The 15,846-nt window shown below is 35.4% G+C and overlaps 1 protein-coding gene across 8 annotated transcripts in view; it reads right to left on the bottom strand.

Moving 5' to 3' along the window:
• RYR3 (ryanodine receptor 3) overlaps positions 1-15,846 on the bottom strand; it is a 193,441-nt gene that overhangs the window by 82,793 nt on the left and 94,802 nt on the right. For 5 of the 8 annotated variants that reach the window (XM_039705015.1, XM_039705018.1, XM_039705017.1 and 2 more), the window contains 8 exons: positions 14,091-14,892; positions 13,391-13,591; positions 13,022-13,124; positions 9,274-9,411; positions 6,063-6,336; positions 4,482-4,596; positions 2,633-2,765; positions 1,555-1,658 (listed from right to left, as the gene is read on the bottom strand). In XM_039705015.1, the coding sequence (XP_039560949.1) occupies positions 1,555-1,658; positions 2,633-2,765; positions 4,482-4,596; positions 6,063-6,336; positions 9,274-9,411; positions 13,022-13,124; positions 13,391-13,591; positions 14,091-14,892 (1,870 nt within the window). The remainder of the gene's footprint in view (positions 1-1,554; positions 1,659-2,632; positions 2,766-4,481; positions 4,597-6,062; positions 6,337-9,273; positions 9,412-13,021; positions 13,125-13,390; positions 13,592-14,090; positions 14,893-15,846) is intronic. The other 3 variants (XM_039705016.1, XM_039705021.1, XM_039705020.1) reach the window with 1 other exon arrangement.

Genomic DNA, 15,846 nt, shown 5'->3' with positions numbered 1-15,846 from the left:
ACAGTTTTTACGGTATGAACTTTAGTCACATAGAAATGCTGTATCACTGTGAATAGGGTCTGTCACATCCATCAGCTAATATCCAGAGAGCACTAATTTTCTCTAGTTATTTAGTATATAGATTGGTTTACTGAAAAACCTCCACATACTGCACTAGATAAAGTTATTGTCTCACCAAAGGTAATACATTGCAGCCAATGCATTATGATTCTCAAATAATAGCTAAAATGATTAATGAATTTGAGAAGCCCAGTCTGAGGCACATCCAGCCTGATCTTTTCAGCATAAGATACTGCTTATGTTACAGCTGATATCTGTTACTATTTGAACATTCAGGATTTGTACAGGGCCAAGTATTTCAGTAAGCAAAGTATTTCAAGGTAAGCAATCAGTAAATGAGAAAGGTGGTCATCAGTGAAATTTAGTTTAAGTGACTTCCTCTACAGTAGTTTCCATGAAAATATAAGACAGTCACTGGTAGTTTTCCTGTCACTAGTGTTGAATCCCAAGGAATGATATCAATACCATTCAATTTTTTATTAATGACAGGACAGTGCTCTCAGCAATTTTGTGGGTGAAAGAGACTTGCTAATACTTCTCAAGAGCATATTTCCTAGTAAGTATATGCTGTGCTGTCTCACACCCTTTCCATTCATATTCTTGCCTGTCTTCCCCCAGCTATCACTGTAATATGCCCATTTATTTCAATTTCACAACTTTTCCTCTCCCACACCACGTACTAATCACAAACAGTCCCACGAGTCCCACTGTCATCACGGGATCCTGTCATCCTGCACAGAGACTTTCCCTGTGCTAAGCCATCATTTAGGTGTTTAACTACTCTCTCCATTGATATGGTTTTCTGCACCCCAATGCTCTGCTGGCACATCTAACTTCCTTTACCCACTTTCCTCCTCTTCTAACTGTGCACTTCCATCTCTAAATCTCTTTTCTTCCTATGATATACAAATAACTTTCATGCCATTTTTTTACATTTTAACATATTTTCCAGCTCATCCTGCCTCTCCTCACGTTCCCCTTTATCCCTAACCATTGCCAATTACTTGAATTCTGGATTCAGTTTCCCATTGACCTTACCCTTAAAATCCATATTTCACCTTTCATCTTGAAATACCTGTCCCTGCAGTCTCTTAACTCTAAGCTCTGTGCCCAATCTCCATGATTTAAGCCAAAAGACCTGTGTCCTTTTTTTTTTTGAATTCTCCTCTTCTCAATTTTTTCCTCCCTAAACAACACTTTTTGATATTCCTGTTTCATGTCTTTTTTCTTGTCATCCTTTCTACCTGATAACAATAGTGAAAGGATGCAGAAGATAAGAATAAATCTCTTTTGCTCTAACTCCCAATAAGCATAAGGCAAAATCAGGGGAAGTGCTTACTTGTCAGTGAACCTTTCCTTGAAACAGCATGTACCTAGAGTGGGTATTTTTGAGAACAACATATTTAAAAACTGCTATGATCAAGCTTGCCCTTTAAAACCCTTTCAGCACAAGTACAGCATTTAATAAATGGGTAAATAGGTCAGAGTGGCCACCTTATCAAGATCTGGCTCCTCCAATGCAAGTGCAAGCTCGTTGTTGTCCATCACAGAGGCTGCTGCCACATCGAGTGGTGTCGAACCCCTCATTGAAGGAAATGCTGCAGATAAAAGTAAATACATCACGATTAAAGGGAGTTTGCAGTAATCACATTCATGCAGCAGAGGGCAGCAATCACGCTGGAATCCGGAACGCAAATATATTCATAGAATATTTTAGGGCAGTTCTTCCTCCAAGAACACAGTCAACGGTTTTTAATAATGTGGAAATGCCGAAATTTTTTTCTGGCTTCACATCCATATCTGTAAGCATACTCAAACACAGTGGTTTTAAATACAGATTTTTTTTAAAAAAAAAGTAATACAACAAATTGGAGGAATACTATTTCCTTAGGAGACCAGCGTGTTAACTACATAATTCTGCACAGCCTTATCAAGTCAAGATTTTAAAACATGCCTATCTTTAGCAGAAAGAGACATTTCAAGCTTCAATTACCTGGTTTTTTTCTTTAATATTTTCCAATTTTCTGTGTTTATTATGGCCAAATGCACACATGAAGAGCTAAATCACTGTGAAATCACAGGCTATCTTGCCTTGACATATCTTATTATTGTAGCCATCTATCTAGGTAATACATTTTTTCTTGTGTTACAAAATCTAATGCACATGCATTAAAAAACATAGTCAATGAAATGAAAAATATGAAATTTACTTCAGTAGCCTAAACTGTAGAGGCAAGGAAATTTAAACCAGATGAAACAGGCAAGCACCATAAGGAGTCAATTTAATCTTAGATTTCAAACCACAACTATTTTGAACAGAAAAATGTCAAACCATGTGTTTAATACTAATTTTTAAGGTGTTTTAAACACAGATTCAGACTGTTCTGTTCCTAACACAATTTTTAGACACATTAGCATGAAACAGAAGTGAAAAAAAAGAAAAAAATAATTAAAGGTGAAACCACAAGGTGGTTTAAGCATGTTTCAGCCTGTTATCCAAATTAGACACCAGTCTTGTGATATTACAGTTGCTCCTGCTCTTGCTTTTAGGTGTTGCAGCTGCATGGCATACCCAGTCCAACGCTGCTGTTTTCCAGTAAGTAGCTGAGATGCTCAAACATGGCCTTTTGGTTTTGCCGGCTAATGCGGCAGAAGTAGCACAGGAACCGACAGCAGCTTGCCACCATCTTAGGAAAAGCGATCTGCTGAAGAGGAAAGTTGACAAAGCAGTGAAATATGTTAATTACCAATCTGCTCCAGTCCTTCTCCCTGCACTCCTCAAAAGGAAAGTGTAGTGAAGTTACCAAGGTGATAAGCAACTGACAGTTTGGTTCTAACTTAGGAAAGGACCCACATTTCCTTTTAACTTTCACATTCATTAGGCCATTAAAGTGTTGAAAAATCATTTTTCAGAGAACTATAGGTGACATACCAGTTTGAACTGACAAGTTTTAACATTCCCACCGTTCCTTCAGAGACAGTGTATGTCTCAATATAGCCTCATGATTAACCATTTATTCTAAGAAGCTGGAGATCTAGCTTAAACAATCTGCTGCCAGGAAAATGCCCCATCCCAAAGCCACAGTTTACATTTCATGATTGTTCATTCCATCTCTTGAAGCTACAACACTGACCAAAAAGAAATAGTCATACTGTCTACATGCAATTCACAAATACAGAGACATAAAATGGGTTCTTTTGGGTGGCCAAGCCATTTAATGGCACAACACCAGGTTACTAAGCAGTTTTCTAAGTCTGCATTTCCTTTGAAGGATATAATGGTAATTTCTGTAAAGCATTTTTGTAGATCTATGTTATTAAAACTTTCTAGGAAAACATTTTAAATAAAATTAGAAGGCATTGGGGGTTGTCATTGTTTTGGGTTTCAGGGCTTTTTTTATCACCTTTGGCTCTATGTAAATGTTATTGCAAAACCATGGTGTTGGAGTACCTATAAATTAGCAAAGTAATAATAATTTTATAATTAATTGTAGCTTGCCTTGAAATACAACAGAAATACTAAAACTGATATGTGAATACTTTGTAAAACTGCAATGGTGTATGCAGATTCGATGTATAAGCATTTAAGAGAATTATTGATTAAAGAGGCAAAGAGTGGTGCAGCTGCTCATAGAAATCAATCAAGTTGTGAAAAATTGAAAGACAGAGAAAAGATAAGCAAAAGGTAGAATATTGGGCTGAAAATTGTTCCAAGTACATAAGAAAAATGAGTAGCCAGGCTAAAAGATATTAGATAAGTAATACTGGGATCAGAGGAGACCTCTCTTTTTGGGATGGAGGCAACAGCATAAAAATATCAGGCATGAGCAAAGAGAAGAAAGAAAATATGCACACTTCACTTCTCACTTTCTTCAGGAGTGAATATTTTCTGCTAGGCTTCTCAAAATTTATGCCATTCAACCTTTAAAATAACATGTATATATATATATATTCCAGCATGGCACAGAGAAAAGGGAGAACACAACACTGCAAGAAAATTTTTGCTCAATTAAAGTACATGAATTTGAGCATTAAAATATAAACTGGGTTTAATCTCTTATGATAATTTATTGGTAGTAACACTTCATTTAAGATGAAGAGGTAAATTTTCCTACCAGAGTTACACCTCTAATAAATGCAGTCAAAGTATATATTTAATTTAAAACAAAGCATCTTACAATTCAATTAAAAGAAAAATGAAGCACCTAAAACATCTCAGGTTTTAAAATCAAAGCTAGGCTACTGGGCTTCTCCCCCTAGTAAAATAAAAAAATGATACATTTTTCATTAATTAATACTATAATTTGGACAAGCAAAATCTAGCTTACATGGGATATATTTTTGTCCACTTCTTAAACATCCTAATATATTTTTGCGGAGGTTCAAAATGCAAAACACAGAACAAATTGTGGTGAAATTACCTGAGATTTATCTCCTCCAAGCACATTTACCATCACATCCATAACAGTCTCATGCATGCCCAAGACTCTCATTAAGTTAGGATGCTGATAAAACACCTTGTTGTTCATTATATCCCTAAAATGGAAGAAAAGACAGTTTGCTTTTAAAAAACCTCAAATAAATTTAAGTCGAAGCATTGAGATTTCAGAAACATGCATTCATGGTATTAACATAATTTAAAATTCTTAGAATTCATCATAATACAAAAGCATCTGTGAACAAAATATTTTACATTTCAATATGTTGTCATTCCTCTAATTCTCATAGATTCTTCATAAGAAGAATATTAACCTCAAAATTATTTTGAGATGGCAATTCTTCATCTCTAAATTGCTCCTACCATCTGTTCTGTTTAAATTTAAAAAAAAATCTGTGATGATCTAAGTGGAAAAGAATGTGTTTTGTTAGGTTAAGTTTTAAGTTCAGAACAGAGTTCAAGAAAATGAAATCTAATCAATCATATTTCTGCAGTAACCTCTTAATTAATTTCCTCAGTTCACAAAGTAAAGACAATAAATAGACTTAGCATTTAAGGTAATCTGTTATGTATTTCATCATTATTTTCAGATTCTGTCAGAAGTGGCATACAGGTCCATCATGAAGGACTGTTTTAAGTTTTTCACTTTGCCCACCAATCTCTCAACATTTTCTAGAAGCTGCTGTATTATTTTCATAATCCAGAAGACAACTTATGTGTTTCAAAATAATTCAGAGACTAGATTTCAACAGAATCCAGGGATTTCTAACATTTTAGGACAATCTTTTAAAAATACATAACAACTAACAGCCCTCATTCTTGCTTTAAAGAAATACAGAAAACTGAGAATGGATGAGTCTCAATACAGCATCTTTTGGAAGGCGCTTATATCCATGCCATGTTTAGGCAAAATTTATCCTTTATCCCTCATATAATTCTCAGCAAATTTAAAAATTCAGCATCAACGACAAATTGGGTAATTTTCCTTCCAACATTAAATGGCCCAACAGCATTTAGTCATACAAGAGGAATAACAAACGTGCAAGAATATATCACAATACCACTGCTCAACCTAGGTGATTTTATAGCAAAGATGCAGAAAATATTCTCACATCATCTGGTGCTATATAAAGGAAATTTCTTCTGAATTTCCAATTGAAAAGACATCAGTAAGTTTATCCACTCATACACGAAATTTAAAATGGGCTTTAAGTTTGGGAGAAATGCAGCATAGATAGACACCAGCAACAATTTTAGTCATCTTTTTCTCCAGAGCTGCTAAAATGTGTTCTTTGATTAAGGTTTAAGAATCAGGCTTAACTGTAGTAAAAGGAGTCCATTTCCTTTAGATAATACCTTAGTTCACAGAAACTTTGACCCTTTTGATACTGTTAGGGAGATAGTTGGAGCCACCTTGGAAATACATGTGAAAGTGTAAATCACTGGTACATATTCACACTTCAGTGCAGCATTAGTTTTCATTTAGGAACAAAAATTACAGGATTTACTAAAATAACAAAAAGCTTCACACCAACTTAAAAACAAAATTCTATTGATTCCATACCCTAATCCATTAATCATTAGCAATTCCTCCTCTTTTCCCATCCTCACGCTGAGAAGTGAGCGAATCTGGCCCAGCGCTGCAAGCAGATTGATGGTGTCCTTCACAGAGGCAGCGCTGATGGTGTATGCTTTCCTCAGGGCTTGCAGGAGCTCCCCAATGCTGTCATACTGCCTGCGAAGGAGGCTGTACATAATCCGGACTAACTCCGGATCTTGGATCTGGTCTTCCTGGGACCAGCGCACCATTGTCTGTGATATGAGTTCTTTTAGTGTAGCTAAAAGCAAAATACATTAAATGTTACTTGCTCTTCCATCAGAAATAATTAAAAATCATGTATTATAGCAAAGTGTGAAACAGGAGACAACAAAGAAGTTTTAAAAAACCATAACCAGACTGAATAGGGTTTTTAAATTGGAAAAGCAACTTTCAGATCTTTCAAGATAAATGTAATGTTCTTGACAGACAGAAAACAATAAACACCTATTTAGGGTTCAAGTCCACACCAGCACTGTTGACGATGAAACCCTTTAAGTTGACCATGATTTTGAGAATCATCCTTGTAAATTAAATGTTTCATTTAGACTTTTAATTTATTCCTTATTTCTAGATCAAGTCATTGTCACTTGGTAATGCACTTTCTAAAAACATTGTATTGTTTGGAACTACAGAATAAAAATTGCTGGATGCACCTGTAGACATTGTAGACATTGCAAATTCTGTGATGCTGAAAACAGTTTTGCTGACCTCAAAGTTTACGGAATTTACCTGAAAACTAGATACGCGTTCCAGTGCTTGTTCCAACAAATGTTCATGCTTGATATCAAGCAGAACAGGAATAAGCACCCTACCTCTTAAAACAATGCATGTTTCTTTCTTCTATCACCAACAGACATACCCCTTGACTTTCCCAAAGTTCTTCCAATGGCAAGAACAGCTCCCTTCCACTTTCCATCACTAAAGTGTTCATAGATAGTGTAGATCCATTGGGGTTTGTGTCTACACTATCCTTCCACTTGCTAACACTTCTTTCTTAGCTTACTTAATATTGTATTTATGCAAACCCCTCATTAATTCTGAGGTTCTGTTCCGTAATCAGCCTTTCAACCTCTGAGAACAAATTCTGTACTTCAGAGAGATAGCTCTACTCTTAGTGGCGTGTCATGCTTTATCATAATTTTGACTTGATAGTTACAAATGTCCTATAATCATTGTTAACACTAATTCTTTGCCTGTATGTGTTTATTTTCAGAGTTCTAACTTGTTTTTAAATACAAAATTTACTGATTCATCATTAATACTAGGTTGAAATTACTGGCATTCCTCACTTGAGTAAAAGCTTATTTGTGATAAGAAATTAATGTAAGCTTAGAGTAAAGGAAGATTTATTTGTAGTAAATAGTTCCTTCTTATAAATATTCACACTGAGTATGTGCCAAGACACTCAAGGCCAGAGATTTTAAACTTGGAAATAGGTACACATCATGCACACCACCACACCTCTTCATGCACATAAGAGGATTGGGGATACCTCTGACATCCATTTCCTTTAATCTCTGAATTCCAAATTTCCTGATGCATAAAGGGCAAGTTCACACATGGACTAAAAACCTCAGCGTGTCCAGCTACAGTCAAGTATATAATATGATTTACATTATTTTTCATCATGCTTTCAATGACTTAACCCATGTGCATATTTGTAGTATGCATCACTCCAAGGAGAAGCCCAAACCTAAAGAAATCCTCTGAAATGTCTAGAAAAATAGACACTGTAGGATCATTTTACAACCTACATTTCTTGTAACCCAAAGCTCTGGTACATGAAATAAGTGAGCTGCTCTGTTCTAAGGACCAAACACCATGTGCCCCGAGGCTTTAGGAGTGAATACTTCCTGACTCATGACAATAGCATCCACATGAAATCTCGAGAAGAAATTATACTACCAGATACTGAGTAGCTGCTACCATTAAAGAGAAAGCAGATGCTAACAGATGAATCACTGGAGAATGAAGCCCTGTTTCATGCAGCATATCAGATTGTTACAAGATTTAATGTACTTAAAACTCAGTAACAAGCTTAACAGACCAAAATATGCTTTCAGACCAGGACGAACACAGGTGCTTTCCAGAGCAAGCATCTCATGTAAGAGTTATAAAATAACTTTGCTGCCTAATCTCAACACAGCTCTTGATTTAATTATTGAGCCTGAAATAAATTAACCATTCCATATCTGTACAAGGGCCTATTGACAAACTGAGCAACTTGGGAAAAAAAAGAAGAGTAATTGTTACTGGTTGACCAACCCGAACTCACTTGAAGAATTCTGCACATGATATCTGTATGGTGTTACAGAAATTTAGGGCTAGAAACCCAATCTAGATTGAGAAAGACAAGAAGAAACTTCAACAAAAATGTGTCCTAAAGACCTGGAGAAATCTGTCTTTTTGCCTTGCTTGTTGCCATCCCTAGTCACTACTAAAGATTGAAAACTCATATCAACAGCAAAGACAGGGTTTGTGAGATTCATACCACACATCACCCTCACTGGGATGAATTCTCATGTGGCATGTGAGCACAGTGGCATTGAGAATCAGGTAAGTTGTTCTGAGAGCCTCAACTGAAAGCTGACACAAATAGTTGAGGAATTGCAAACTCAGAATGAATCGCACCCGTATAGACCATGAACACCCCTTGTGTCTTATGGAAGAGGGTATGGGAATGGATATGTACAGGAATACTGCTCAGAATAAGAAGTTTCTGATTTTAAGTGTTTTGGGGGGTTTATATTCTTCTCTATTTGTGTGTAAGAACAGGTAATAGAACAGGTAATTGAAGGAAATGGAGATAAGCTCTAAAGAAGAATTTTTACATTAAAAAAACCCCAAAAAATTAGATCTTCTCAAGTTTAGAATGCTTGAGTCTAGATTATTGTGCCATAATTAGCCTTTCACAGTCTGATAAAGAATATGTAAATTTTCAACCCCAGAGTTAACGATCTGGAACCAAAATTTTCCAGTCATTTCAATTTCTTGTTTAAAAATGTGTCTGAGGTGTTCAATATGCAGAATAATAGTTCTAAGAAGCAGAAGAAATTTAAACAGGTAGTGTCCTTCTTCACCCCCTTAAAAATTTTATTAGAAAATACACTCCTGTTGACTGTTTAAAACTTTAACACTTACATCATGAAAGTATTTATATGGAAAGCGAACTTACTAGGAGCTTTCTCTTCTTCTTCCTTAGGTTCCAATTTTTCTGCTTTTGGTGGACCTTTGATTTTGTACATTAATGAACGGAGTTTGCCAGTCAAGGAGGAATCTTCTTCTTCCTCTTCCTCTTCTTCTAGTGGAATACCTTAGCATAAAATAAAACTGGTTAGACACAAAATATGACTCATAATAATATTTGATTAAATATGTGATCCTTTGTTTCATATTGCAGAATGTAGGCTAAAGAAAGTAGTGTATGGCTGTATCCTACAATACAGTACAGTTTTTCAGTCGAGATATTTAGCAGCCATAAACAAATTTATTAACTGAATTTAAAGCTCTAAGAAGGCAGACTTTCAGAGATTATGTGGGTAGTACATGCTTTTCATGAAAATGTATATTATGAGATGGGATGTCATTTTACCAGGTAGTTTAATACCTGGTAAAATGACCAGATTAATTCAGTTCAGTTCCCTACACTGCTTCACAACCATTCAAAGTCTCTCACACCTCTTAGTGGTCATCAGACAACACGTGTTATGTGCAGAAGCAAAGAACAACTAAGCATGCTCCCTCCAGATCAGAGATTGTGCCAAGCTGAAATGTATGCTTTTGAGTTGGCTTGTCAAAGAGAAATTGAGGAAAGGAAAAGTTTTTCAAACAGTATTCTAGACCTAGAACTTGAATCAGGGGGGAAAGGAATAAACTGCAGTAGCTAAAACTGATCCTAAACAGTTAAGTAAGAAAGAAATGAGAACAAACATGTTGTATCAAGTTAGAGAAACTTTGCTGCTGGCAGCTGGGGGAAAAGAAATTATGACTAGGAGTGGCCGCAGTAGCTTAAACTGATCCTAAACAGTTAAGTAAGAAAGAAATGAGAACAGACATGTTGTATCAAGTTAGAGAAGCTTTGCTGCTGGCAGCTACAAGAGGGAGAAGGGAAATTATGACTAGGAGTGACTAAGTGATAAAATTCAAGGGCACTGAGAGAGAATGAAGGAAGTCAAAAATTATATTGGACAGTACATAGAGAATTTAAGAAATGGGATAAGTGGAACTGTCTTGGCAAAATGGAAAGTTAAGAAAGAGGAAGGGATACAGTCAGTCTGAAGAAAAGCAAGAACAGGAAATGTCACCAGCAATGAAAGGAAAGAGAAAGCAGACAAGGATATTAAAGGAACAAACTATGTGGCACTGACATAAAACCTGGGCCCTGGACACAAGAGAAGGACGCTGGGAGAGGAACTCTGAAGAAGCTGAAATGGACAGACAGGAAGAAATGCACTGGGATAATGAGTTAAAACAGTGTTGGACTGGGGTAGATGAGGTCTGTGACTCCTCCAGGTGGGGTCTCATCTACTCTTCCATATCATTCCTTGTTCATTCTTCATCGTCTCAATAGTTGCAATCCCTTTAGAAGCTGACTGTCTGATGTTGCTAATTGCTTCCTTCAAGTGGCACAGGTCTGTGCACTGTGATGGTTTCAACCCAGGTAACTGTCAGTTTGATAAGATGCTAACAAATATGTTGTAAATTTGTTTGGGTCTTTTTATAAGCAAGAAATTGCACATAAAAATATGATAGAGGACCATTATTTTGCCAGCAAAATTAACCACTCCCAGTTACGACATGCTAGGATTAAGACTGCCTGAGTAACTATTTGCTTATATTCATTATGAAGAAGCCTTTAATTACTTGATTGCATACATAGTTTTCCACTTAGATGGCAAAGTATACTTAGTACTAAAAAGCTGATTAAAAATTCCAAGCAGAACTCATATTCATTTAATCTCCAGCTGTGATTGCTTAGTACTGATTTTCAGGACCAAGTCAGGACACAGATAATGAGGAGCATTTATCCACAGCAACCACCTCTCATAAATCTGTACAAAGTAATGAATATGGTATATCCAGAGCATCTTTAAACTATTTTAATCATGAGACAGTGTTTTCTCTATCTCAAACTCTCATTCAAAATACACATTTACAGTGTAGTAAACAAATAATAAAAGTGCATCCCTAAAAAGCAAAATCCCAATGCATACAATAACTAGTGTCTCATTTCATGAAATATGAAGAATGAACAGGAGCTAAACAAACTCAATGATAGTAGCAGCCACGAGATTTTAAACTAAAATTAATTGATTGTGGAGTTAAGACATTTCCAATAAGTTGTAGGGCTTTCATAATTTCCATCCTGGAGTCTTAGAGTACTCTATCTGCTAAATGGGCATTACCTTTGGAAACCAGAGGTCAGATCAAGAGCTAAGTAACTGAACAATGTAGATGGCTGTAAATTAAGGAATGAAAGAAACAGTTTTTGTTAAGTGCTTAGAAGAAATGATGACTAACAATTAACAGAGGATTGTGAAAAAACAAATAAATTTCTGTCTTACAGACACAAATCTTGATTTTAAGGACTTCTTACTCTGTCTTGTACAACACCCTCAGAAGTAAATTGATGGAGCACAGCTTAGATATCCACAGACCTACTCATCTTTGGCTGAGGTAGTTGAAAAATTACAATTGACTTACCATGAAATCACAGCTTGCTGATTGCTGGAGATGATAAGAAGGTACTCAGGTATAACAGTGCAAAATAATATCAGAAGCCTTAACAATATAAGCACAGAATGGTATAGGAGGCACCATGCCTCCCAACAGAAAACAGAAACTTAATTACAGGTAGTTAAAACAGAATACTTCCATGGTAACATTGGCCCAACAGAAAACAGAAACTTAATTACAGGTAGTTAGAACACTTCCATGGTAACATTGGTTACAGGTAACATTGGTTTTAGAGACAACCAACAAAGGAAGATTTATCAGACTATATTGGTAAACATTTGATAATGACATCAAGCAAGAAAGTGGACGAAGAAGAACTAACCATTAGGAATATCATGCTCTTCCTGGGGAAGAGATTGAGATGCTGTCAACTCACTGTAATGACGCTGGCCCCTTCTTTTTGGACAAGATGGATGCCAAAATCATAGAACTAAGCAATAAACTGGAAGAGTAATCATGAACATATCTACCAAGTAGGTCAATGGAAAAAGCTTGTTTATTTCAGTTTTAACTGCATAATTGCTGGCAATGAACAGTAATAATTAGATGACTCAGACTACAAATGTTAATAATTTCATGACTGTCTGAATTAGACTGAGATCTCAACAAACTCAATAAACTAACAAAAAATAGACATCAAAAAACCCACATAAAATTTTACAGAAAATCCAAATTAAATGGGTGGGGACAATTCAAGCTGTAGTATGCAGTGCAAGAGTGTTTTATAATGACTGATTCTCACAATCATGCATACAAGAGGGAATCAAGCTAAAGCAGGCAGAGAACTCCACATCTCCTTTTTTTAAAATTTAATTTCTGATGCTCAACTTTGTAGAAATTGTGTGCTCTCAATACCTTTTATGTGCTTGTACTCATACATGTGCTTATATAATTTTTTTAAGGTAAGCCAGCCTACTTCTTTGGATTACTTCTTTCCCCAATAAGTCTAAAACTGGTAGATAAACAGAATAATATTAGATAATATTTAGTAGAGATTTAACAGTAACACTTAAAACCATGCACAGGCTTCCCATATTTTTGTAATATACACCAAAGCTTGTCAGTAAAGTCACTTTGTAGGCACTAGCACATCTGATAAAAAAACCTGTCATGCTAGTATATTTTTCAACTGATCTGTCAAGTGCCAAAAAGACAAACAAAATTTGTATAAAAAACTTGCCACTCACCACAGTGAATTAGGAGATCATCATGAAATTCGTATAGCTCCTCCCGAATCTCCTCTGGACAGGGACAATCCTCTCCCAGTTGAAAATTCAGCAACATATTAATCTTTAAGGGATTTAAAGCACAGTTAAAACACTGAAATAGTCTAGGACTTATTCTAGTACATAGCCATACTTAACCTGTTTATAATTTTAATTTACAACATAAGTTCTAGAACACAAGTTTCAACATTTTGATATTCAGTATTTTGTGGCATGGAATAAATTTATTTTCAAATTAATTTTGGTTCTCCAGCAAGTCAGGACTTTATTTGATCATCATAGAGTTTTTTTAATCTTTAATTCAATCTTCTTTTTTTTTTTAAATATTACCTGCTCCTGAGGAGGAGACCGAAATTCTTTGGTCTTCTTGGCAGTCAAGGCAGCAGACATATTCAAGGCTTGCATGAGCTCATTGTACCTGTATTTCTGGTTATACTGCAATTTGGATACATAACGGTCTGCAAATGATACAATTGCTTCTACTCTGTGTTGTAGTTCACAGTCACAAAAATAATTGAGTAAATGACACATCTAGGATAGAGAAAACAGACAATATCAACAGCTTTACAAACTCTGGGGGAGAACTTGAGCACATACTATACACTGCATCAGACTGTAAAAATGAGAGGCATTTTTCCCATATTTTTGTTTCAACACCATAAGGGATACAAAAATGGTGGTTTCATTATCTGATTGATAATATATTGCACACACAATCTATCACTCCATGCACTCAAAATATCTAGAAATCACACATTAGTTTGGCTTGGAAGGGTCCTTTAAAGATTACTTTGTATAACCCTCTGGCTTTTATGAAATAAGTATGTATTCACAAATCTATTTGAGTGTAGATAGATGTAGAAAGAAGTGCATCATCATAATTTTTTTTTATGAATTTGAGGTTTTAAGACAAAGTGGAATTAAACACCTTCAGAACTTCAAATCTCATTAAGTAGAGAACAGACAAAAAAACACAATCTTTTTTCATCAAGAGTAGAATATAAGTAACATATTTATAATAAATGATCACCTGAAGCTTCACAGATTCTGGTAGTCTTGTCTGCAACAAGCCCTTTGCAGGAGCTTTTGTTTGTTTGATTGCTTTCTCCCCAGCTTCTACAGCTTTTTCTTCAACTTGTGTCACTTCTTCCTTCTCTGTCCTCTCTTCTGTTTCTTCCTTGTGATCTCCAAACACAGTGGGATCAATGAGGAGTAACACCTGCTTCACATCATCATCATCAAAAACACCCATTATGAGCAATGTTGCTATCAGTTTAAGAACAGGAACGAACTGGAATGCAACCTGTCCTCCAACAGGGTCTCGTATATGACTCCCACTGCACTGCACTGCCTCTGTTAACATACTTATGGCCTTGGATTTAAGTATCTCCAGGGGTATCTCTGGGATGGATGTCTGATGATCTTCACTGGTTGCAATAAAGCATGGAGTAGAAAAATTAAAGTCTGGTTTAAGACAGGTGCTAAGCCCTACTCCAGGTAAACCATGCTTCTTTGTTTCATTGGGATATAATTTAATATTTCGAGTTTCATCTGTAACTGGAATGATAAATTCATTGCTCATCATGAGCTTGGCTTGCTTGGCGTGCTCCAAGTGAATACTAATGAGCAAGTCATAGAAACCAGAACGTAGAAGTCCAGGTAAATATTGATTGTCTATTGTAAAAAATAGCTGAGACACATCCACGTGGCTACAAAGTGCATAAGCAACTCTAGTGTTACCTAGAGCACTAACTGAACTGTAGAGCTTTAGAGTGTGGTAGTGAAACATCATCAAATCTTCTTGTTCACACAGTTCCAAAATATCAACACATCTGTTATGAAATAAAGAAACAAAACACCAGTCAATTCCATGAATAAATACTTTGAAAAATGAAAGTTTTATAATCTCTGAATATTTTGGTCACTTCCTCTTCAAATCACTAATATAAAAATTGATACTAACTAATCTTAGTATGTGCATCATTAAAACACAGTAAATGGTGGGAATAAGCTATAGAGACTGTTTAAAATTATTACTCCATAGGAAAAAAAACCCCAAAATCTAAGATGGAGGCTCTTTGGAATCTATTGGAAATTAGAACTTTTTTTTAAAATAGGTTTTTTAGGCTTGCTGAAAATCTGAATTATTATCATTCCTAAATAGTGCCTTTGTAGTTTACTCAGAATTTCTGGTTCATTTTTTTCCACAAGACCAATATTTTCCACTCTTTCCTTGAATTCAGTTTTATTAACAATAAATAAAATTGACTTTTGAATCATTAAAAGAAATTGAATAATTACTAACAAAACTACAGCTGTTAAATTATCTTTCTACTATGCTTTTGCTGATAGCTTGATTTTTCACTGGTTATGACATTTGACATTTAGATAGATCTTTATTATCCTCACTCTGAAGATAAAACCTAATGAAAAATCAAAGAAAGGCATGATCTTGTCAATAAGAACATAAGAACTTAATTCATGTAAATTCAGTGCAGATGAAGCAGGAAGAGATTACAGGTTTCTATTACAGAAAAAATAGGCAAAATAGTACTTGCACGTTCTTTATGCTTGTTTTTCTCAAGCTGAGAAAAATCTCCATGTTTAAAGACATACAGATTTAAGAAATGCTATTTCAATTTAAATAAAATCAAACAGTCATGCTTTGTTCTATGTATGCAAAACTTGGTACATGTCATTAAAATTCAGTCTCCTGTATTTACTTAGGTTTCATGAATACAATAATATCTGATATGATATCAGGTGAGACCAGAAATTCTCAACAG

This window comes from Passer montanus, unplaced genomic scaffold (genome assembly GCF_014805655.1).
Source record: "Passer montanus isolate IOZ18808 unplaced genomic scaffold, ASM1480565v1 scaffold18, whole genome shotgun sequence".
NCBI lineage: Eukaryota > Metazoa > Chordata > Aves > Passeriformes > Passeridae > Passer > Passer montanus.
This window is presented reverse-complemented; position numbering and strand designations above follow the sequence as displayed.